The sequence below is a fragment of the Nothobranchius furzeri genome, chromosome 19 (genome assembly GCF_043380555.1).
Source record: "Nothobranchius furzeri strain GRZ-AD chromosome 19, NfurGRZ-RIMD1, whole genome shotgun sequence".
NCBI lineage: Eukaryota > Metazoa > Chordata > Actinopteri > Cyprinodontiformes > Nothobranchiidae > Nothobranchius > Nothobranchius furzeri.
In genome coordinates, this window is record NC_091759.1 from 5,001,526 (window position 1) to 5,026,659 (window position 25,134).

The following is a 25,134-nucleotide window of genomic DNA, read 5'->3' on the forward strand; positions in this document are numbered from 1 at the left end:
GTCACAACAGTATAAGCTGAAATGCTTTTCAGCATCCATGGTGGATGTATGAGATTTGAAGTAGCTCTGAAAAGAGCTGTTTGGCTGTATCTGCTTGCAGCGTCGCAGAAAGGCTTTTGACTGCGGGTCAAAAGAGACGTCTCAAAGATGCTTGTTCCCGAATCGGTCGGTTCGAGAATCAGCTAGAAACTGAATTAATTGGGAAGTAATTCTTGCTTTAATAAACCACAATGTTAAGAGTTTTTATATTGATTAACTTGTTAAATCAACACATACTGATTTGTGATATAAATGGATCATTGTAAGAACAATATTCAGCAGTAGCTCAACCGGTTGAGTGGGTTGTCAGTAATCGGAAGGTTGCAGGTTCGATCCCGGCTCCGGACAGAAAATTCTGCTGTTGTGTCCTTGGGCAAGACACTTAACCCACCTTGCCTGCTGATGGTGGTCGGAGGGACCGGTGGCGCCTGTGTTCGGCAGCCTCGCCTCTGTCAGTGTGCCCCAGGGCAGCTGTGGCTACATTGTAGCTCATCACCATCAGTGTGTGAATGAGTGTGTGAATGGATGAATGATACACTGTAGTGTGAAGTGCTTTGGAGTCCTTACTCTGAGAGGCACTATACAAGTGCGGGTCATTTATCATTTATCATAATTAAAATTCATTGATTTAACACAGATTATTAAAACATTTGATTTAAACATCTTGTTCGTTCATCACATATGATTATTTAACTTATAACTGTAAAATCCTGTAGGAGCTACAAGTAGTGAGGAATCAGCAGTCTGGCTCAGAGTGCAGGACCTTGAGAGAGAATGTTGGTCTGGATGTTTTGTCTTCGTATATGTAAACACACACTGAGCAGAACCTTCTGGATTTGGAGGCCAAATAGAAAGTGGATCTACTTCTGTAGATGAAAGGCTATTATGTTGGTCAATGTGTAGGTGAAAATTGACCCCCTTGGTACGTTACAATCCCAAAAGCATACGTCAGCAGACCGATAGCCAAACCAAAGCTGAAAAGATAAAATAAATGTCTCTTTCTTAACATTTTTTTATCACAATTGTCACTTTTTGCTCATTTTAAATATATTTTTAAACATTTTCTAAATGCTTTTTATATTTTTACATTTTTTGTTTTTGTGAAGCGCCTCGTGATTTTTATCTTGAGAAGCGCTATAGAAATGATATTTTCTTCTTCTAAAAGGGCCAGAAAATGGAGGTTCACAGGCTGGACCTGGCCCATGTGCCACTTATTGAGGATTTAAACACACATTCTAAATGACAGACGAGAGGATGGCTTTGAAAGATAGTAACACATTTTCTTTTGGCATGCTACCGGCAGGCAAATAGTGGGAGGAAGATGGGTTTTTGTTTCTGTGCCTGGAAAGCCATCCTGCATATGTGAATACAGAGCTGGCCATGACCTACAGTCAGAGCTTAGTCGCAGGACACAATCTACAGATGTCTTTCAAACTATCTCCACATGCTATTGGACAATGAACAACGTGACGTACTTACAGCTACAAATGTCGGTCAATGGAGCAGTCTTCCATACACTGTCGAGAAGTTTAAATTTGATGCCAAATTCGTTTCATACATGTTTCCACCATCTTAATTGTTTTTTTAAATCAAACTGTTCATCAATTTGTCTGACAATTTTAATTTTTGTGAACAAAGCTATTTATATAGCACCATTCATGTCATCTCAAGGCACGTTACAGACACTCCAATAGAAGCAACTGTTTGTACAAATGTGAATAATTCCTTGATTTTGCACATTCCTTTTGTTTTCTGGCTACACACTACTGTTCAGAAAGGCTTCAGACACTTAGTGAACTAACAAAGTTAACACAACGTTTTTTTTTCTTTGTGTCAACTGTTTGTGGATTGAAACAGAAAATCCAACTTTCCTTTAAAAATTGTAACCAAACTTTGTGATAAAAGTTAGCTGCAACACTAAAAAGATTTAATTAATAATTTTTTATTCTGTAAATAAATCTATAATAGGATTGTTCGTATTCCCATGAAATGATCTTTATATATTTTCTGCTCTTTAATAAAGGTGGTATGTTAAAATGCGCTTTTCCTCAGTATTCATTTGAACAAGCAGTGTTGCAAGGATTTTCTGCTTTTTAGAAAGCATGCAAGCATAAATTAATTTTAACTGCTGACAGAATAATTTATTTGCATCAGATAGTCAGATCATGTCTGATATATCAGTAAATAATGGAATCATACACCACATGCTGTTTAGAGCCGCTGCAGTTCTCCTCTAATCCTGTTGGCGTCGCTAACGAGAAAATACTACCGCTGAACATCAGTAAAAGCACCCGAGAAAGCTAACAAAGACATGAACAGGAATGATCACATTTAAGGGAACATAAGCCACAAAACTAAATAAGTTATGTTTTCAACCGCAAATCCGGACAGCTAATGTTTGGTTTGTACTTTTAAAAGTGTGAGATTGTTGGTTGTCGTTTTATGAACGTTTTCTGCTTGCTAATAGGTTTAGCTTCCTGGCTATGTGTAGCTTGCTATGTGAGGTCGACATCTGCGCTCCTGACTCGTTAAACTTAAAACAAAAGCCGTTTAGTTTTAAATGTTGTTACTGAATGATAAAATACTAAATAAACTTTGAGTCGCTTATTTGTGCACGAGAGGTCGACATCTGCGCTCCTGACTCGTTAAACTTAAAACAAAAGCCGTTTAGTTTTAAATGTTGTTACTGAATGATAAAAATACTAAATAAACTTTGAGTCGCTTATTTGTGCACGAGTCATAAGATTAGACAAAAGCTAGCATTAGCGTCAGAAAGGCCCTCATCTGTTTGTTCAGGGAGATTCCGTCACAGAAGCAGCTGTACTCACCGAGTTGTGGACCCAGTCAGTCACAAATATAGAAACTGGATAGAGAGATGTCTGGAGTGCGTTGATGAATGTAAATAAACTCAAGCTCAGAAAAAAATTACTTTTTATAATGACTTAGCTTGAAATATTTCATACTTTTGCAGTACAATGCTATACTGGTTTTAATGTGCAGTGACCTCATAAATATGATAAATAAATTTAGCAACTTCTGTCACCAGTTGCAACATAAAGGAGCTTTTGGAAGTATCCATGTTTGTGTGTTTTTGTGTTTCCTACAGATGATCAGCAGAGGGCGCTGAGTATAGATGCTCCTGATGGTTGGGGACCTAATATGGTTCAGCAGGGCTCAGAGACTCTCAACATAAAAGAGGAGGAGACCAGTCTGGAGGGGGAACAGCCTAATGGGAAGGAGGAGACTGATGCCAACATGTTCTCATTCTCTTCAGTTCCTTTGAAGAGTGAGGATGATGAAGAGGAAACTCTAATCTCACATATTAATCAGCATCAAATGGAAGGTGGAGATCTTCCAATCAGCAGATCAGCTGACGAGGACTGTAGAGGAGCAGAAACTAGCTGTAACCCTGATGTAAATACTCATGAAGATGATCCCAGCTCTCCAGAGACTGAAGACAGTCATGAAGATGCAGGTGACAATGATGGTAAGTAAGGAGAAGAGCTGTATCTCCACTCAGTATGAAATATCAGTTCAGCTGTTCATTTGTTATATTCAAAACCTTTTCATAGACTTCTGTGTTGATGTAAAAAATGGGAATAAGTGTCTTTAAAGTTTGTCACGAACCACTTTTTTAAATTAGTGATATTAGGTGATAACATCTCTACAGGTTCTGTAGTCAAAGCATGTTGGATCAGCTTTGTCCTGAATATTAAAACTTCTTATCTAACAAGGAGATCAGATGAGTCAGGAAAGTAACTAGGACACCATATCCTTGGTGGTCAGATGATTTTTAAGACTGAATTTAATTTGAAACCTCAGGCCAGATGTTTCTAAGACACGTCTAGTGATATTGTGAGATATTGTTCCGTCGCAATGAAGGCTGTAAAACATTCAATTCAATACAGTTTATTTATTTAGCACCAAATCATCTCTAGGTACTTTACAAAGTAAACATTCCAATTGAACCTAGTCATTGGTGCATTGTACCAGTTACTTAAAAGTTTCCTATGTAAGGAAACCCACTAGATTGGGTCACTGACTTGTTGTCAGTGACTTCACAGCAATCCTCATACTAAGCAAGCATGTAGCGACAGTGGAGAGGAAAGCTCCCTTTTAATAGAAAGAAACCTCCAGAGGATTCTGGCTCAGTATAGAGCTCCGGACCCCACGTGACTCTCAGTTAGTGGACGCCATTTTGGCATGCAAAAAAGGTAAACAAACACGGATGTAACCATGAACGGGATCCGCTTGGATTTTACTTCGTCGGAGTTTACTTCACACTTTAAAACAGAAGAAATCGTTTTATATAGTCAGAAATTAAATAGACTAAACATCTCCGACCCTTACCGTGCCCCTGGGATACTTTTTAAAAACGCCAGAAGATGTCTGAGCGGACTTCTTACCGGCACAACACCGGACCTGACCGGGGAACCCCTTGGGATTTACCCGGAGGAGCTGGCTCCGGCGGCTGGGGAGAGGGAAGTCACGCTACTGCCCCCGCAACCCGACTCCGGATACGCGGATGAAAATGGATGGATGGACGGACAAATAACAGATTTACACGTAAGTAGTCTCGGTGAGACAGATAATAGCAATCCAAAGTGCTTTTTATGTGTGATCTGACAATTGATCCACCATTGCTTAAAAATTAAATACAGCTTAGCCGGTTAATTGCTGTGATCATAAAACACGGAAACGGCAGCACGCAGAACTCACGAGGCAACGTTTTACGTGATGTTTATTGTTGCTATGAGTAATAAGACAGAAAAAGCCACGCCAAAATAAGTTTAGGAAGCCCACTAAGAATCGTAATAAAAGCATTTAAAATAAATACCATACACAGTTGAGGAAACGTTGGTTTAAGTACCTGATATGAAGCGGTCGCTGCATAAGCGAAAACCTTTACTCTCGGGATCCCACAGCTTCATTTTAGCCCGGTCACTAGCGCGTTTTATTACAATGATCCAACGTTTGCGGCGCTCCGGATCTTGGGGAATCCTGTAGATGGCTCATTCCTTATGTCGTCCGCGTCTGTTCTGCATCCTGGAGTACAACAGGAATCTACCATATTTCCCGTTTGATTGAGTTTTCTGACAATAACAAATAGTCCAGCTGCCGGCTTCTGCATGCCAATATGGCGCCGTTTCGATTTGAACTGTTGCATGCCAGGAGAAGTGACGTCAACTCCTGGAGCTCTATAAGCAGCAAACCACAACGAGTCACTGGGGATTGAGACGACAGCACGCACAAACACACACACACCATATATACACACATCCTGTGCTGACCAGGGGAGGCAGGTTTCAGGTCAGAGACTACCTTCAGAGAAAGGAGAAGGGCCTAATGTTGGGAGGAGAAAGCCAGAATGATGCACATTGTTTCCATCAATGCGTGTCAATATTTTCAAAATAAAATTAAAAATTTGCAGCTGAAACAGGAAAATGCATGGATGCAGCCAAAAACTGGTTTAGGTTTGTTTTTATTCAAAAGGACATAGAAATAATACACAGTAAAAAGCTACAAAAAGTAGATCTTCCATGATATGATCCTTTAAAGGACATCTGCAGACAGAACGAGACACTCCAGGACATCCCATGACACTATGCAGCTCAGCTAGCTTCACTTCCTGTTAAAATGACACAATGGAGGCTGCAAAGACACAAAACACCAAAATATCTTGAGCCGGTTACAAATTAAATGGTGTTCATGTGTTTCAGCTCTTTCTGCAGATGTTCTGCAGATGCTGGTGGTTAAAGAAGAGGTTCCTGAAGATTGGAGGCCAAATGTGAACCAACAGGAACCAGAGCTTCTCAGCATAAAAGAGGAAAAGGAGGAATGGTGGACCAGTCTGGAAGGTCAACTCGGTGGTATAAAGAAGCTTGATGCCACCAGGTTTTCATTCAATGTTGTTACTTTGAAGAGTGAGGATGAGAAAGAAGAATGTCTAATCTCACAGGTTCATTGGCATCAAATGGAAGGCAGAGATCTTTCAGTCAGCAGCTCAGCTGAGCAGATGGAAGCAGAAGCTGATGAAGATGACTGTGGAATAGCAGAAACCACCAGGGGTCCAAATCTAAACACTGAAGACACCTATAGCTCATCAGAGACTGAAGTCAGTGAGGATGATGTAGAGGTTGATGACAACTCTCACATGCAGCTGAAACTCCTGTCAGAACCTGGGTCAAAAACTGAAGACACAATCCACACAGGACCAAAATCATTTTGTCATGATCTTTGTGATGAAAGTAACCAAAATATGAATTTAAATACACAGGTGACAATCCAGGAGGGACAGAAAGTGTTTGTTTGTGATGTTTGTAGACAAAGTTTTAGCCAGAAGTCACGTTTAAACAGACACATAAGAATCCATACAGGACAGAAACCATTTGGATGTGACGTCTGTCGACGAAGTTTCAGCCAAAAGTCGCACTTAAACAGACACATGATAATTCACACGGGACAGAAACCATTTTGCTGTGATGTTTGTCAACAAAGTTTTACTCGAAAGACAAATCTAAACATACACATGAGAATCCACACGGGACAGAAACCGTATAGTTGTGATGTCTGCAGTAGAAGTTTTAGCCAAAAGAAGAGCTTAAACATGCACATGAGAATCCACACAGGACAGAAACCATTTTGTTGTGATGTTTGTGGACAAAGTTTTGGCAATAAGATATGTTTAAATACTCATATCATAATTCACACAGGACAGAAACCATACAGTTGTGATGTTTGTAGGCGAAGTTTTAGCCAAAAGACTAGTTTGAATACACACATGAGAATCCACACGGGACAGAAACCGTATAGTTGTGATGTTTGTGAACGAAGTTTTAACCAGAAGACCCATTTAAACAGACACATGCTAGTTCACACAGGGCAAAAACCATTTTGTTGTGATGTTTGTGGACAACAGTTTAGAAACAAGGCCTATATAAACTCACACATGAGAATCCACACAGGACAGAAGCCGTACTGTTGTGATGTTTGTGGTAGAAACTTTAGCCACAAGACGAGCTTAAAAATTCACACGAGAATCCACACCGGCCAGAAACCGTTTTCTTGTGATGTTTGTGGTCGAAGTTTTAGTCAGAAGATACATTTAAATACGCATATGAGGAGCCACACAGGACAAAAACCGTTTGGCTGCGATGTTTGTGGACAGAGATTTACTCGAAAAACAAGTTTAAACACACACATGAGAATACACACAGGACAGAAACAGTTTTCCTGTGATGTTTGTGGACAACGTTTTAACCAAAAGACACTTTTAACGACACATATGAGAATTCACACAAAAGGGGAAACATCAAGAAAACTTTTAGGAACTAGCCTAGCATCAACGTCGTCATTTGTCAAAGCACAATAATTTTGCTTTTCATATATATTCACATATATAGGATAGCTTTCCAGGCCACTTAAGCCTGAGTCATGCTTCTCCATCAGCTCCACCAGGGAGACGCACGCACGAGCGGAGACATTGTGCCCTCATACTTCTCCGTCTCCTAGGGAGATTGCCCATGTCGGGTATGCGCAGGTCTTTAAAGCGTGTTGTATGTGTTTGTCCTCTTGTTTACGGTCTCTCTCTTCTGTTATTATGTTTGCTCGGTGATATAATGTTCTGATTACTGATATTTTGTGTATGGTGGGGTGTTCTGATGTCCATAATAAATATTGGTCTGTGTGTGTTGGTTTCCTGTATGTGTTTATGTTTAGGGTCCCGTCGGTCTGCCTGGTGATTTTCATATCCATAAATGCACAAGAGCAGCAAAAGAAGAAGCAGAAAGTACAATAAAAAAGTCAGCCGTAACAGATCATTGCTTAAGAGAAAACCATATAATGGACTGGGACAGCACACGGATCATAACCACCGAACAACAAAAATACAAAAGATGGATCAAGGAAGCAATCGAGATAAGGAGACGTGGATGTGGGACCATGAACAGGGACGACGGAGTTTACACGCTGGACCACGCATGGGACTGCATCGTCGGAGAGGGGAGAGCGGGCAGTAGAGGGCGACAACGTCCTCTGCTGCCCGCAGATAAACGGAGAAGGAAGTGACGCGCCACCATCAGCGTCAGCCTGAAGAAGCCGGCAGCCGTCGGCGAAACTGTAGCTACAAACAGGTAAACAAAACTGTTTCTGTGTTTAAAAAGAACGAAAGCATGGATTTAGAAAGACAGCAAGAACCCACCTAAGATAACTGTACAATGTTCAGCGCTTTGGGCTTCCTGACAGGGTTGCGGAAGGCGCTTTATAAATAAAGCTTTGATTGAAAATGAGCGCCAGCAGTAGGGAAGTGGAGATTTCTTAAAGTGTTAAGTTATTAAATCCATAGAAATGATAAATATTTGATATATTGCTTTTTTTTACATTAGTAAATTATTTTACATATAGTTTGGCATTATTTTGGTTATAAATGTACTCTACGCAACAGAAAATCTGAGGAGCCACTTGGGAGCCAAAAGAGCCGGCTCTTTTTGGTGAGCTGAGCCAAAAGAACCGGTTCTCTAAAAAGAGCCGGAATTCCCATCACTAGTTGAAAATGAGAACCGTTAGCATTACAGCCCTAAAGCAGGTAAGGAGCTCCCCCTATAGGGCACCTACACACTCCACAAAACTATCAAGTGCGGTTTTTGGTCAGCAGTGTGGTGTCAATTATGAAACTGGTCAATTTTCTAACTCATCAATCACTGAGATCAATGTTAAAGCCCTAGCTTAAAATTTTAAAATCTATCGATAGTTACTTTAAGAAGTATGATTTTACAAATTATTACAGACAATTATAAAACCAATACAATTTAGTTGAAGTAGCTACTTATTTAAAGTCACATTTACATATTTTATTACTTAAGTATCAACTCCTTTTGAAATGATTCATTGTACATAAACTTATAAAATTGTGCAGTTTCAAGAAAAAAGCAATAATTGATCTAAAATGAATATTAATGATATTCCTGTGCGTTCAATTGTTTTTCCTGTGCTCAGTGATTTGAAGCTGTAAGATCCTGATATTGTTTATTAAAAACAGCATGACTGCATTTAAAATATGCCATTATTTTCATGTCAAACACATAAAAGATATGTAATTGAAACATATTCTAAATCATTTGTGCATCTTCCTGTTTATGCCCCTTTAAATAAAACCAATCTATATTAAAAATGTGTTTATTATTTCAACTCATCATTGCTCCACTTGCATGTAACTGCTTAGAAATGTAACTTTTTAAATGAAATTTGTTTTTTTAACAACTTGGCAGCGTTTGTTTTATTTAGAACCAGTAGTCCCATCTTTATTAATGTTCAAGTGTTCAATCAGTTTATACATGAAACAATGAAGAACAAATTATAATAGATAAGAGCATTGTTATGATATGAAACATTGAGATTTGTTTTGATTTTCTTTCACTTTTTCAAATAATGTGTTACAGAAATTATAAAATGCAGAACATCATCACATTCTGACATTGAAAAAATTGTTTTGTTTTTTATTTTAAATATATCTATAGAAATTGGTAAATTTATGAAAATAGTGCGCAGTTTACTTTAGACCTGCAACACTCACTGCAGTTCCTCTCCTAACCAATTGGTGTCACTAATGAAACAACAGTGATGCAAATTATTAAAAATTTCTTAAAATGTAATCATGTTTTACAGTGCTTTGTGGCTATGTTCCTACGGAAAATGCTTGGTGAATAAACTATTTATTTTTACAGCGACCTCATCCAACTGCGAACGTTTTCGCCACTTTACCTAACGGGTTGGGTAACTTGTGTGTCTCTTGGCTTGCCCTATTTGAACAATGGCCGCAGATTGCAACCATTTATGGCGTTTAAGGGGGAACGCGCTACAAAACAAAGTAACCAACCCTGTTTTTAACACCAATGCTCAGCTGCAGAGCTTAGGTTTGTATACTTACACCTCTTCTTCCAAATTTGATAACGTCAAGTTGGCATTAATAGCAGTTTCCTTTTAGCTTAGCTAGCTTTGTTTGTAGCATAGCATGCTAACTGGTGAACGGATTCTCGTACCGTTATTTCATCGCTTTCATCGAAAGGGAACATTATTATTAAGCAGGGAAATTGACTTAATGTTTAATTTAAGAATTAAAAACTACCTGGTAACACATGGGACGTACAAAGCGATAAACAATTAGAACCAAATCTAAAGTTGGTTATCCTGCATGTCTCTCTGTCTCCTGCAGATGTTTTTAATGCTCCTGAAGACCGGGGACCTGATGTGGAGATCCTAAGCATGAAAGAGGAAGAGGATGAACAGCAGCTTAGTGTGGAGACGGATCCCTCCAAGTTTTCGATTACTACAGTTAGTTTGAAAGGTGAGGACGATGAAGAGGAACCTCTCTCTTTAGAACTTCGTCAGCATCAAATGGAAGAAGCTGATGAAGAGGTCTGCAGAGAACAAGAATCTCCTCGCAGTCCAGCTTTTCACACTTGTGAAGCTGATTCCAGCTCTTTAGAGACCGAAGACAGTGAGGATGATGAAGAGGACAATCCAGGATTAAAGCTGAAACTCCTGTCAGACTCTGGGCCAAATATTGAAAGCGATGACAAAAACTGTGAGGAAAGCAGAGGTCCTGGATCAGGTATTTATAACACTGTTAGTAAATGTCTTAGCTTCTCTGATTATAGATGGGTGAAGTTTCTTCAGCCTGAGAGCCTCAGATGGGGGGGGGGGGGGGGGTCCCTCAGGGGCTCTGTCCTTGGCCCCCTTCTGTTTACACTACTTCTTGCCCCTGGGGGTCCTCCTTCAGCGTCGTGGTGTTAAGTTCCATTTTTATGCAGACGACTGCCAGATCTATTTGCTCCTTTCTCGGGAGGCAGGAGGCTCTTTGCGTTATTGAACTGCTTAAGGAAAGTTAGGTTATGGATGGCCATTAATTTCCTCTTCCTAAATGAGTCCAAAACTGAGGTCATAATACTCAGCCATGGTGAAAAAGCTGGAGCAGGTGGCAAGATTGATCTCGCTTCCCTGGAACAATATGAGAAGAATGTGGTCACAAATTTAGGGGTGAAAATTAATGAGGCCCATAAATTTGATGCACAAATAAACATGGTTGTCCAGGCATGTTTTTTAAATCTGAGACGGCTATTTAAGATTAAACCTCTCTTGTCAAGATCACATTCGGAAACAGTACTACATGCTTTTATCATGTCCCACCTTGACTACTGCAATGCGTTGTATGCTGGGCTGAGTCAGGCTACACCTGCTTGGCTCTAGCTAGTCCAAAACTCTGCTGACTGGGACTAGAAGGAGGGACCACATTACCCCAGTGTTAGCTTCACTGCACTGGCTCCCGGTGTGTTATCGGGCAAGATTGAAGATCCTCCTCCATGTCTTTAGGGTGCTGCAGGGCAGTGCTCCCCCATATCTGGCTGCACTGTTACAGCGGCGTGTCCCCTCTAGGGCCCTTCGCTCTGCTGAGCAGGAGTTGCTGGAAGTCCCCTGGGGTGAAGCAAGCTCTTTTTCTTCAGAAGTCTCACCTGAAAACTCACTTTTATCTGTTAGCTTTGACTCTTGACACTGGCTTTTGTATTTTACTTTTTGTACTGCACGGCTTTTAATTGCTTTTACTTGTATAATTTATCTACTACAATTTTTCTTCTCTTTTATCTACTATGTGCTACTCAGCACCTTGGACCTCCGCTAAGGTGGTAGAAGGTGTAACATAAACACAAGACATTCAGGTATGAGGTCATCAAAACATTTTTTCCAACATGTGGAAAATCAGAGAAGTCCATATTGTTACTGTGCTGTTAAGTGTGCTTGAAAGTATTTAAAAGAGCACATCAGCATTCAGTGAGCTACGTTTTGCGCTGATGTTCTGTTAATGTAAATGTGCATCATTACAATGCTGGCAAACTTTATTTAAAATATGCTCTATAAATAAATCAATTTTATATTAGGAGATAAAAATGGGAGAAAAATATATGATCAGTCTTTGACACTTTGAGCCATTTAAACTATATCCTTAGACTTCAAGAAATTAAATTTATTTGTTTTTTTAACCCTCCCACAAACAACCCAGCAACCACCCCCAGAGCTATGCAGTTTCTAAGATTTTTTTTTGATGTTTTCCATTTTGTGAGTTAAAGTTAAAGTCCCATTAGTTGTCACACACACTGGTGTGTGTGTGAAATTTATTCTCCGCATTTGACCCATGCCCTGGGGGAGCGGTGAGCTGCAGACACAGCCGCGCTCGGGAACTATTTGGTGGTTTAACCCCCCAATCCAACCCCTTAATGCTGAGTGTCAAGCAGGGAGGCATTGGGTCCCATTTTTTCAAAGTCTTTGGTATGACCCGACCAGGAGTCGAACCCCTGATCTCCCAGTCTCAGGGCAGACACTCTACCACTAGGCCACTGAGAAAGGTGGACCCCAGGTGTTATTTTTTTTACCCCATTACTTTTTTCCAGTTTCTTCACTAATCCAGATGTGGAAACATTCGAAGGTTCTCGGTATAAATGTTGCCCATTGCAATCCCGTGGGGTCCACTGGACACCATATGCACTGTTTCGAGTTTGGCTTGCCTTTCTCTCAGGTTTTTGAGTAATCCTGCCTTTGTTCACAGTTTTGGCTGAAATTTGAAATGTATCCCCCCCCCCCCCCCCCCCAACCCTCCCACCTTTGTAATGGGGTCTAATAGACTCAAGGTGTTGTTTTTGATTTCTGAGGAATAAACCACCGTCCCTTGTCCTGGAGGGGCCACCTTATAGGACAACGGGAGGGCTAAAACAGTCCTATGGAAGAGCGTGGTGTCTAGTGTTTCATATTCTCAACTCTGCAGCTGCAACATTTTACTGCCCAAACATAGGCTTGTTTGATAATAAGCAACGTATGATCAAAAATATTTTAAAAATGACAAATTTCCTCTTAATTTCTTGACGGCTCATTTTTTACTGAGGCTGAGAGGTGAAATAAGTCCAAATCACTCCAATTAAAAGTCAGTTGAACTTAATGTTGATGTTTTTCATTATTTCCTGCAGATGTTGATCAGATAATAATTGAAGAAGCACCTGAAGATTGGAGACTTGATGTGGACCAGCAGGAGCCAGGGTGCCTTGTCATGAAAGAGGAAAATGAGGAAGTATGGACCAGTTTGGAAGGAGAGCAAAGGAAGGATCTGGTGAAAGTAGAAGCTGACGGAGAAGACTGTGGAGGAACAGAAACCAACTGGAGCCCAGGTCTAAATACTCACGAATATGATTCCAGCTCTTCAGAGACTGATGTCAGTGAGGATGATGATGGTACAAATCCTGACTCTCAGGTGAAACTCTTCTCAGACTTTTGGGCAAAAACTGAAGAGGGTGACAAGGACCAGAACTCGGGTGTAACCCGCATCAACAGATCCTTTAGCTGTTCTGAGTGTGGTAGACGATACCTCCACAACTGGTCTCTTCGACGGCACATGACAAGTCATTCAAAAAGTTTTAGAGCGAAGACAAGTGCAGACTTGAACAAAAACGGAGAGACAACTCTGGGCTCATTCATTTGTGACGACTGTGGTAAAAGTTTCAGCAGAAAGACAAATCTAAACAGACACATGCAAGTTCACACAGGACAGAAACTGTACTGTTGTGTTCTGTGTGGACAAAGGTTTAGACAAAAGGCACATTTGGAAAGACACACGAGAATCCACACAGGACACAAGCCTTTCTTCTGTCATCTTTGTGGACAAAGCTTTTTACAAAAGACGGGTTTAAACTTACACATGAGAATCCACACAGGGGAGAAACCATTTGGTTGTGACAGCTGTGGACAAAGTTTTAGCGATAAGACAAATTTAAACAGACACGTGGCAGTCCATGCAGTACAGAAACCATTTAGTTGTGGTGTTTGTGGACAAAGTTTTAGCCAAAAGACTCATTTAAAAGCACACATGAAAATCCACACAGGACAGAAACAGTTTGATTGTGATGTTTGTGGGCAGAGTTTTAGCGAAAAAACAGAGTTCAATGCACACATAAGAGTCCACACCGGAGAGAAACCTATTATTTGTGATACTTGTGGACAAATGTTTAGCCGAAGGTCAAGTTTAAAAGCACACATGAGAATCCATGCAGGACATAGGCCGTTCGTTTGTGATATTTGTGGTAGAAGTTTTGGCCAGAAGACAAATTTGAAAACACACATGATGATACACACCGGATCGAAACGTTTTTGTTGTGATTTTTGTGGACAAAAGTTTTACCGGAAGTCTCATTTAAGCACACACACAAGGATACACACGGGACACAACCGCTATCCTTGTGATGTTTGTGGACAGAGTTTTAGTCAAAAGTCAAGTGTAAACAGACACATGAAAATCCACACAGGAGAGAAACCATTTGGTTGCGATGTTTGTGGTCAAACCTTTAGCCGAAATGCTATTTTACACATCCACATGCGAATCCACTCGGGATATAAACCATTTGGTTGTGATGTTTGTGGACAGTGGTTTAGCCAGAAGAGAAGTTTAACGATACACACGAGACTCCACACAGGGCACAAACCGTATAGTTGTGATGCTTGTGGAAAAGGTTTCAGCGATAGGACAAATTTAAAAATACACATGAGAGTCCACTCCATAGAGAAACCATACTGTTGTGATGTTTGTGGACACAGGTTTCACCAAGTGACAAGTTTGAGCAGACACATGATAGTCCACACAGAGCTCAAATCCTTTGGATGTGATGTAGACATGGCAACCCAAATCGCTGAAAACACTTTAGCTGTAAATGCTAAAGCAACCCTTAAAGATGAGAGCTCACAGAATTGAAACTGCATAGCTCTGACACCTCATTCACAGAGGAACAAATGCATTTCTGTTTCTGCGTAAGAGTGTTAGGGCCGCTAAACAGAAAAAAAAACAAGAGAAATCTGTCTTTAATCTCAGAGTTTTTACTCAGATTTCTGACTTTAATCCCAGAATTTTGACTTTAATTTAAGAATTTTGACATTTTTACTCAGAATTCTGACATTTTTCTAAGAATTTTGACTTTAATCTTGTCAAAATTCTGAAATTAAAGTCAGAACAATCTTCCTTTCTTTTTCTTTTCAGTGGTCCTAATCCTCTTCTGTAGGTTTCTTAACAGCTTTTGCTAAAACAAAAAAAAGTTTGGTCTATTCATAGTGTTCACACCGGCTGAGGTGCAGATCCGGATGCGGAGCTCTGGAAAGTTTCTGCATGGAGTCTTGTTTTTCCAGATGCCACATGTGGATTATCAAGATGTGAAAGAAATTACATGAGCCAGAAATGAAGTGAGATGTGGTTTAGAGAGCTGCATACGATATATTTCAAAATAAAACCAGTGTTAGGTTTTTTCCAGTGTATGATGGTTCATGTTTTTGTTTTTGTTTTTACAAGTAAACCTTTAGACATATGTTCATTATTTTATCTGCAAAGTAACAGGTAACCAGTGGTCTCATTTATCAAACATTACGTAGAATCCTTACTAAAACCGTGCTTAAGCTCAGCAAAGAAAATGTACTTACGCCAAGCAGGTTTGTGATCTATCAAACATGGAGTACGCACAGCTGCACGCAATCTCCGCTTCATAAATCGGAGACTAACGAGAATGTTTCTCAGCTGCTTTTTAGTCCCATCCCGCCCTCACTACGCCCACTTACTGCCATAAATAGTCACTGCAAAGAGCCTTGTGAATCTCATGCATATGCATAAACCGGCTGTTGCAGCGCTCCGCTAATGACGATGGCAACCGTAGATCAAGACAGATCAAGGAAACTCAATTTCACAGAAGCAGAAATTGAGGTACTTGTGGGTGAGGTGGAGAAATGAAAGGAAGTGCTTTTGCAAAACAAATAAGAGAAAATCCGCAGAGTGGCACAGCGTTGCTGAAGCCGTCAATGTTGTGAATTCTTCAGAGAGATCTGTGGCGGACATAAAGAAAATGGTCCAATTGGGATTTGATCCCCAGACTCCCAGGTGAAAGTCACACACGCTAACCAGTCACCCAAACGGAGATCTCACCTGTACAAGTAGGCAGGGTGCATGATCAATCGGGTCACAGTGACAGGACACGGCCACAGTCGCATGACATTCTGTCTCAATCTGTCCCCCTGCTGATTTTCTGCATTCCGTATTCTGCGCTTCAGGCTGTGTGTGTGTGTGTGCGCGCGCACATGTGTGCATTTGGGGGGTCTTGTTCTGTGTGAAAATGAAGCAGCACAAGTGATAATGCTGCAGGATTTCATAATTTTGTCCTTCTCAGCAGCAGCACTGCAGGTGCTCTCCATGTCCAACATGTGCGTAAGCCAGGTCCTTAGTCAACTTAAAGTTGTGCACATTTTTCAGATCAGTTCCTGCAGTGAACCCTACTCCCTGGTTTACTGACAGCCTTCGCAGCCTAAGGCGCCAATGCAAAAAAATTGAGCGCTTGTGGAAGAAAACCCATCTCCACGTCCATCTGCTGCACCTAAAGCATCTTCTGACATCCTTTAACTCTGCAGTCAGAGATGCTAGGGTTTCCTATTTCTCCAACCTGGTGTCCCAGAGCAAAGGGAACCCCCTGCCTCTCTTACAGCCTCAATCCACTCTGTTGCAGACTGAGAACTTTCTGTCTTTGTGGACAAAGTCAATAAGGTTAGATCTAGCATCTCTCCTTCAGCCTTATCGCTGCCTCTCCCGACTCCAACCAGGCCCATCATCCTAGATAGCTTTGCTCCTGTTTCTTTGCCTGAGTTAACCAAACTAGTTAACTCTATGAAGACCTCTGCATGCCCCCTCGACATCTTACCCTCATCTTTGTTTAAAAGTGCTTTTCAGTCCATCAGACCCAGCGTGCTCTCTATAATTAATGCTTCTCTGGTTTCTGGTCAGGTCCCTACTTACTTAAAGAACGCTGTAATCCACACGCTTCTTAAAAAACCGAGTCTTGACCCCTTTCTCCATAGCATAGAAGGTTGTGGCTAAACAACTCACAGCTGCTCTTGATGAACATAACATCTATGATAGCTTCCAGTCAGGTTTTCGTAGAGCTCATTCTACTGATACAGCTATTCTTAGGGTCTCTAATGACCTTCTGACTCACAGTGATGCAGGGGACTGTTCTGTTCTGGTCCTGCTGGACCTGACTACAGCCTTTGACACTGTTGACCATCACCTGCTACTGGAGAGGCTGAGAGACTGGGTAGGCCTATCAGGATCTGCTCTGGAGTGGTTCTCCTCTTATCTTTCTGAGCGCTCCTTTTCTGTGGCCGTCTCCAAGTTTAGGTCCTCCACCACCTCCCTTACCCATGGTGTCCCACAAGGTTCTGTGCTGGGGCCTCAGCTCTTCCTCCTCTATCTGCTTCCTCTTCAGCACATCCTGAGCTCCTTCAAAGGAATCTCCTACCATCTTTATGCAGATGACATCCAACTGTACATCTCCTTCAAGCCCCATGAGATGTCAAAGCTGCAGCTGTTACACACCTGCTTAGACTCTATCAAAACCTGGATGGCTGGGAACTTTCTGCAGCTGAATGAAGATAAGACTGAGATCCTCATTTGTGCCCCAGACAAGCTGGCTCCCAAAGTCAGAGACTCTCTGGTCAGCTTGCTTCTCACTCCATCAGGAATCTTGGCGTGACCTTTGACCCAGCTCTCACCCTGGATTCTCATGTCAGTTCTCTTGTTTGCTCTTCCTTCTTCCATCTCAGGAACATTGCTAAGCTGAGTCCAATTCTGTCCCGCTCTGAACTTGAGACAGTTATCCACACCTTCATCTCCTCCTGCTTAGACTACTGTATCTCTCTTTTCACGTGTCTGAGCAGAACCTCCCTGAACCGTCTACAGGTGGTTCAGAATGCCTGTGCTCGGCTTCTGACCAAGTCCTCCAAACACACCCACATCACCCCGCTTCTCCTCCAGCTTCACTGGCTGTCAGTCATCTTCAGGGTTCATTTCAAGATCCTGGTTCTGGTCTATAGGGCCTTACATGGACAAGCACCATCTTACATTGGTGATCTTCTTAGTCCCTACACCCCCAGCAGGTCCCTGAGGTCCAGTGATCAAAGCCTACTGGTTGTGCAGCAGAAGGCTAAAGACCAAAGGTGACAGATCATTTGCTGCTGTGGCCCCCAGACTCTGGAACTCTCTCCCCCTGAGCCTGAGATCAGTGGACTCAGTGGGCTCCTTTAAAAAGCAGCTGAAGACTCACTTGTTCAAGCTGGCTTTTGTATGACCTTCTTCACCACTCTCTCTTTATTCTGCTCTCTATTCCACCTTCCTCAAGATCCACTGATTTCCCTCTTTCCTATTCACTCTCTCTCTTTCTTAACATTTTTTATCACAATTGTCTATTTTTTGCTCATTTAAAATATATTTTTAACAATTTTCTAAATTCTTTTTTATATTTTTACATTTTTTGTTTTTGTGAAGTGCCTCGTGATTTTTGAGAGGTGCTATAGAAATTATATTTTCTTCTTCTTCCACTGTTTTCTTTCATAAATCCCAAAGTTTGCGTGGAAGGTTGCTTACGCAGTTTTCCGACCCCATTTTGTGCGTAAGCAAGCTTGATAAATGAGGCCCCTGGTCTTTTACAGCTTTGATGACCATCGTAACCCCGTAGACACTTTTGAGTGAGGCTGAACATCTACTTACTAATTAATTCATAATTATAAAATTATTATAGAACGTATATAAAGTAAGTTTCAATAAGTAATATAAAGAAACTAGTCAAATTAGCTTAAATTTACAAGTATATATGTTTTTTTAGGCATTTGTTTACGTGCCACTTATAAGATGTCATTTTATATGTTGGACTTTTTAAAGGACTCTAAAAATGTGTATTTTCAGCTAAATATGAACAATGTTTGAGGTTGTTTTTATAAAAGATGAGTGGATATCTTACATTTAATTCTAAATGTTCCATCTGATTTTATTTCATGTTTTTGATGCAGGCTTACCGGAACAGAGCAACTTATTCACTTATGTCAGTGATTTCACTTAAAATGTGAAACTAAAATCAAATGCATGTAAAGCCAGATATGTTAGAATCATGATTATAGCTTAGTTTATGAAAACTCCACATTCAAAAGAATAGTGTGAAAAGGTTCAATATTCTAAACACACCTGCAAAGGGTTCCTGAGGCTTTCGATGGTCTCGCAGTCTAAGATGAGTTACTGACATAAATGGACTTTTGCACCGGTTTCTAATTTCTTAAGCTGTGCCTGTTTTATTCTGTCTTTCTGGTGGGGCGGCAGTAGCTCAGGTGGTAGAGGGGGTTGCCTCATGATCGGAGGGTATTCTGCTGTTGTGTCCTTGGGCAAGACACTTCACCCAACTTGCCTGTGTTGGTGGTGGTCAAAGGGGCCGACGGCGCCAAATGCCTCAGCCTCGCCTCTGACAGACCGCCCCAGGGCAGCTGTGGCTACAAAGTAGCTCACCATCACTGGCAGTGTGTGAATGTGAGAGTGCATGAGTGTCCTAAACAAGCCCTGTATAAGTTCGATGATTATTATTTTTTAAAAATAAAGTTTTGGAACTTTGGCTTTTTTTATTTTACCCTTTAAATGAGAAAGTTAAACCTTTTATCCTTCATTAGAATGACTTGTGTGATAAACTGTCCTTTTCTCTCTTTCTCTTAGTACCATTAAAATTATTTCTAAATTAAAATGTATTTTTTAAGTCATTAAAGCAACAAAAGGCCATGAAACATTTAAAAAGTGATTTGTGACCTGAACACTCAAATGTTTAGTTATTTTCCAAAAGTAACCAAAATACATTTTTAAATAGACATTTTATTTCACTTTTGAGAAATAGAACTTTCAAAACATCTTTTCCAACACAAACTCTTATAAAAGTACAAATTTTGCACATCAGCAGTTTATTGATGATTATGTACAGTAAAAACTGTCAGAACGTACAAGTCGAGTAGAAATAAAGACGAGAAGACTCAAAAGCACTACATTAAAATTAATCTGACTAAACTTCACGACAGCTCGGGAACGACAGGAATCATTGCTGCTGCAAAATAAATAAAAACAAAAAGATGTAAGATGTCTTACACTTCCCATGACATTGTCCCAGGTGCATCGCGCTCTCAGGTGTGAACTCACCTTTGATTTGGGATTCTGAACCGGCAGGTAGAGTTTGAACTCTGCCGGCAGCTCATCTTCAGCATACAGCCTGTCTGAGAAGTAGACCCTCCTGATGCAGCAGTTAGCATGAATCTGAAAGCAAACCAGGTCAGATGGTTTGTTTTTTTAACACCATCTACCGTATCTGTGTGTATTCACCTGAACACGTAGGGTCTCTGAATAATTGGTCCCGTAAGCCCTCCTGGTGAAGTCCGACAGGTTAAACTGTATCTGGTTCCACCCGTCGTCCAGCCTCATCGGCATGGTGCAGATGAACGGCTTCACCCGCGTCGTGCTTTGGTAATTACTCGCTCGAAATCGCCGTCGGACATTTTTGTCATCCAGCACCTGAAGGATGTGAATGAAACAAACAAATCACTGGAGTGTGACTGAAAATCAGCAAGGCACCGATGGCCTCTGGATCCGTTACCTGGACCTCGAAGGTGAAGTACTTTTTGAGGTTCTTGATGATCATAACCAGGAAGGGAAGCTTGATGCCGAGCGTCTTTTTGGGATCAGCGGGACATGTTATGTAGGTGGTGCTGCACAGAGGAGGGTATAAACCTATTTAATAAATATATAAACATGCAGCACCCATCTCTACTGGGCAGAGATCTGGAGAAGATCTATCACAGACACATAGTATACTGTTGTTGTGGTTCCATAAATATCCATCCAATTAAGAGCTGAAACAACTAATCGATTATTAAAATAGTTGACAACTTATTTAGTCATTGGTTAGTTATTTTATGATCACGTTATTACCAGAAGCGGTCTATTTTTAACAATCTGTTAAATTTGCGGCCAGTGTGTGGCAGTAATGAGCAACTGATCTACCAGTGGTGAGCAGTAGAAGAAGAAATCAGCCAGTAGGTAACTTGTTTTTATGATGTACCACACACATGCCTGACGCACATGCTCACACAGAGCAAGAAAAGGTCCTGGAGCAAAACAAACAATAAAACTGAAGGAAAAAAAAACGTGAACAGAAACATCTAAAGTATGGGAGCACTTCGCTCTAGATGCCGTGAAAAGATGAGTGACCTGCAAGTTATGCAAAAGCGATCTAGCGTGGCACAGAAGCACAACTTCTCTAAATGGACATCTGAGACGAAAGCACGTCTTAGACCTAATAAACCAGAGGATGGCTGATACATCGGGCAGGTATATTCAAAGTTTTCTGTATCGACCAAAATTATTTTTAAAAGCCGATTAAAAAATAATAATCAGGCACCTGTGGCAACTGCCACCACTACTAAACTGGAGAAAGGACCCGAACGCACCAATTGTTTAAATGATTTGAGTTTGTTTTATATTTGAAGTTCAATAAACATTAGATTTATTGACTTAATTCATTTATATTGCACACAGTGAGTGTTCAGTTGTCTTTCACAATCGATGTGCTGCTAAAACATACACACACACACATATATATACACACACACATATATATATATATATATATATATATATATATATATATATATATATACAGGTGCTGGCCAGTAAATTAGAATATCATCAAAAGGTTGAAAATATTTCAGTAATTCCATTCAAAACGTGAAACTTGTACATTATATTCATGCAATGCACACAGACCAATGTATTTCCAATGTTCATTACATTTAAATTTGATATTCATAAGTGACAACTAATGAAAACTCCAAATTTGGTATCTCAAAAAATTAGAATATTCTGAAAAGGCTGAATATAGAAGACACCTGCTGCCACTCTAATCAGCTGATTTACTCAAAACACCTGCAAAGGCCTTTAAAAGGTCCCTCAGTCTTGTTTTGAAGGCACCACAATCATGGGGAAGACTTCTGACTTAACAGCTGTCCAAAAGACAATCATTGACACCTTGCACAAGGAGGGCAAGACACAAAAGGTGATTGCTAAAGAAGCTGGCTGTTCGCAGAGCTCTGTGTCCAAGCACATTAACAGACAGGCGAAGGGACGGAAAAAATGTGGTAGAAAAAAGTGTACAAGCTCTAGGGATAACCGCACCCTGCAGAGAATTGTGACGACAAACCCATTCAAAAATGTGGGGGAGATCCACAAAGAGTGGACTGCAGCTGGAGTCAGCGCTTCAAGAACCACCACGAGGAGACTCATGACAGACATGGGATTCAGGTGTCGCATTCCGTGTGTCAAGCCACTCTTGAACAAGAAACAGCGCAAGAAGCGTCTCGCCTGGGCCAAGGACAAAAAGGACTGGACTGATGCTGAGTGGTCCAAAGTTATGTTTTCTGATGAAAGCAAGTTCTGCATTTCCTTTGGAAATCAAGGACCCAGAGTCTGGAGGAAGAGCGGAGAAGCACAGAATCCACGTTGCATGAGGTCCAGTGTAAAGTTTCCACCGTCAGTGATGGTGTGGGGTGCCATGTCATCCGCCGGTGTTGGCCCACTCTGTTTCCTGAGGTCCAGGGTCAATGCAGCCGTCTACCAGGAAGTTTTAGAGCACTTCATGCTTCCTGCTGCTGACCAACTTTATGGGGATGCAGACTTCACCTTTCAACAGGACTTGGCACCTGCACACAGTGCCAAAACCACCAGCACCTGGTTCAAGGACCATGGTATCCCTGTCCTTGATTGGCCCGCAAACTCGCCTGACCTTAACCCCATAGAAAATCTATGGGGTATTGTGAAGCGGAGGATGCAATACGCTAGACCCAACAATGCAGAGGAGCTGAAGACTACTATCAGAGCAACCTGGGCTCTCATAACACCTGAGCAGTGCCACAGACTGATCGAGTCCATGCCACGCCGCATTACTGCAGTTATTGAGGCAAAAGGAGCCCCGACTAAGTATTGAGTGCTATACATGCACATTCTTTTCATGTTCATTCTTTTCAGTTGGCCAACATTAGAGAAACAAACATTTTTTCATTGGCCTTTAGAATATTCTAATTTTCTGAGATACCAGATTTGATGTTTTCATTGGTTGTCACCTATAAATATCAAAATTAAACGTAATAAACATCGGAAATACATTGGTCTGTGTGCATTGCATGAATATAATGTACAAGTTTCACGTTTTGAATGGAATTACTGAAATATTTTCAACCTTTTGATGATATTCTAATTTACTGGCCAGCACCTGTGTGTGTGTATATATATATATATATATATATATATAATTAATATCTGCCTTAATAATCGGCCATCTGCAACAAAATTCTTTAGAAATCGGTATCGGCGTTTAAAAAACCATATCGATAGGCCTATAAAATAAACACGCTTTAGTGGTCCCTCAAGTCACAAATGGCGGCCAGCTGGTCTAAAGTTGCATTTGTGACATTCTGGCCACAGGAGTCGGTGGGGTCTGAGTGACTTTTTATTAACCCTGTAAAGGGTCATTTTAGCACATACTGGATCAAGAAAATAATTAAAATATGAACAAGTTGCAAAGTATCCTTTTAATAAATGGAGGGAACTGATTTGATAGGCTCAGATTTGACCCCTGATGAACTTCCTACCAAAAATAAATGAATAAAAACGCTAAGATGGATCAATAACTGGGGGAAAATAACCTGTGTTCTTTAAATCCCAACTAACATCCCAGACTTCGTCAAAGTTGGCACTTTGAATACACGCCAAAGCTAAATATAAACAGCTGCACTAAATAAATTAATCAAGTGTACATTTAACCTACTGATGTCCTCTCTGAGGACAACAAACATCTGAGGTGAACAGAGCCAATCCGGGATCACACACCTCACGTTTGCTCCTTCGATTTCCAACACATAGGAGTGTATGTCGTTATCAGTCACCCTCTTTATGTGGCCATTCCTGACCTGTGGATGTAAAAAATCATCACAGAACCAAATATTTCAAACTGAATTTGGGGGAAAACTGAGCGTAACAGCTGAGCCGAGCGCTAAAAATGCACACACAACGGCTGTTAGCTTAAACACGAGCGGCTAACTAGCTACTCCTGATGTCACATTTGTGACTCTACATCGATTTTTACCTTCTTGTCCCATATTTGAAGCGGTTTGCTGCCGATACTATAAAGGATGGACAGAAATCCACTTTGAAATGTGTTCTTGAACATGTCGAGCTCGCGAACTCTCCGTTCAAAAGTGTGTTTCCGGTGTTCCCTGATTTTCTGATTCCGATTGAAACTAAATAAACAGTTCCGCTGCCTAAAATTAAAACACAACTGCTTGTTTTAAAACTCAATTAATATCAGATTGACTATCCAAGAAAATGAAATTCCCTCTATCGAGCTAAAGAGAAAGCCAGCAACAGTCAGCTTTTTAATGTTTTGATGTCGCTTGGAAACCAGAGTTTTCATAAACAAATGGTGCCTCCTGGCGGTAAAAATGGACAGGTGCAGCGTTCCGGTCAAACAACTTAATTTATTTTAGTTTGTTTTGTTGGTTTGAAGTAGAAAATTTTAGCAACAAAATCACGAATAATAATAATATTAATATTAATAATATAATAATAATTTCCTAACAACTTAAACCCACATACAATGCTTTTAAGTGACACGGGACTCAAAGATTTCTGTTTTAAACTACATAAAACTATGACATCAGTGGCTTTCTACAGCTTCACAAAGTTGTCAGGCTAAAAAAATTAAATGATAGAAATATAAATTTTTAACATGATTACTATATTGTTGTAACAAATTAATTTTCACGTTCTACAATATACATATGTATCATGTTTGTACAACATAATTCTTAGTAAAAATTAAGTAATATTGAACAAAGGATCAGCACCGGCCACAGATCAGCGCCAGAAGATTCTGGATGACAAACGAAGACGAGCCATACACAGTAAGTTGACATGTACATAAATACATGTGGTAATTGAAAAAGTAGCTTGAGATTTTGCTTGAGTTGACAATTTTATCTAATTCAGTATTAGCACTTTTAGCTCAACGTTAGCTGCTAGCCTTCTTTACCTGATATTAGAGTAAAACAAAAGAAATGCTGTGTCCTCTTAAGCCTGGGAAATGCGTGCTTTTTAACAATGCGTATGCATGTTTTGTTTGCATC

At 40.6% G+C, this 25,134-nt stretch overlaps 3 protein-coding genes across 6 annotated transcripts in view; 2 read left to right on the forward strand and 1 right to left on the reverse strand.

Annotated features, from left to right (window-relative positions):
• The window catches only part of LOC107394607 (otolith matrix protein OMM-64), a 58,423-nt gene extending 50,829 nt beyond the window's left edge, over positions 1-7,594 (forward strand). For 2 of the 3 annotated variants that reach the window (XM_054745122.2, XM_054745125.2), the window contains 2 exons: positions 3,146-3,526; positions 5,760-7,594. In XM_054745122.2, coding sequence (XP_054601097.2) covers positions 3,146-3,526; positions 5,760-7,411 — 2,033 coding nt within the window. In that variant the 3' untranslated portion in view covers positions 7,412-7,594. The remainder of the gene's footprint in view (positions 1-3,145; positions 3,527-5,759) is intronic. The other variant, XM_054745129.2, reaches the window with a different exon arrangement.
• Positions 7,595-9,751: 2,157 nt separating this feature from the next.
• Positions 9,752-14,969, forward strand: LOC107374002 (zinc finger protein 271). Its single transcript, XM_015942148.3, has 3 exons — positions 9,752-9,950; positions 10,250-10,648; positions 13,050-14,969. The coding sequence occupies exons 1-3, from the start codon at positions 9,848-9,850 to the stop codon at positions 14,819-14,821; spliced, it is 2,274 nt and encodes a 757-aa protein (XP_015797634.1). The 5' UTR covers positions 9,752-9,847; the 3' UTR covers positions 14,822-14,969.
• A 4,883-nt stretch (positions 14,970-19,852) lies between these two features.
• Positions 19,853-24,262, reverse strand: cfap20 (cilia and flagella associated protein 20). Of its 2 annotated transcripts, none has more exons than XM_015942151.3 (6): positions 24,096-24,262; positions 23,840-23,919; positions 20,553-20,664; positions 20,282-20,470; positions 20,102-20,215; positions 19,853-20,006 (listed from the first exon to the last, which is right to left on the reverse strand). In XM_015942151.3, exons 1-6 carry the CDS (start codon positions 24,177-24,179, stop codon positions 20,001-20,003), a joined length of 585 nt encoding a protein of 194 aa, XP_015797637.1. In that variant the 5' UTR covers positions 24,180-24,262; the 3' UTR covers positions 19,853-20,000. The 2 variants fall into 2 exon arrangements, with proteins under 2 accessions (XP_015797637.1, XP_015797636.1); XM_015942150.3 differs by having other exon boundaries at positions 19,853-20,009; positions 24,096-24,260.
• Between the last annotated feature and the right edge of the window lie 872 nt (positions 24,263-25,134).

Excerpts from the sequence above, each read along its gene's own strand:
- cfap20 (XM_015942150.3), bottom strand. The coding sequence starts at position 24,179 with ATGTTCAAGAACACATTTCAAAGTGGATTTCTGTCCATCCTTTATAGT. Across the intron at positions 20,665-23,839 it reads ATCGAAGGAGCAAACGTGAG|CACCACCTACATAACATGTC; the intron begins GTGTGTGATCCC and ends TCCTCTGTGCAG. Across the intron at positions 20,471-20,552 it reads ACTTCACCTTCGAGGTCCAG|GTGCTGGATGACAAAAATGT; the intron begins GTAACGGATCCA and ends CACATCCTTCAG.
- LOC107374002 (XM_015942148.3), top strand. The coding sequence starts at position 9,848 with ATGGCCGCAGATTGCAACCATTTATGGCGTTTAAGGGGGAACGCGCTA. Across the intron at positions 9,951-10,249 it reads TGCTCAGCTGCAGAGCTTAG|ATGTTTTTAATGCTCCTGAA; the intron begins GTTTGTATACTT and ends TGTCTCCTGCAG. Across the intron at positions 10,649-13,049 it reads AAGCAGAGGTCCTGGATCAG|ATGTTGATCAGATAATAATT; the intron begins GTATTTATAACA and ends TATTTCCTGCAG.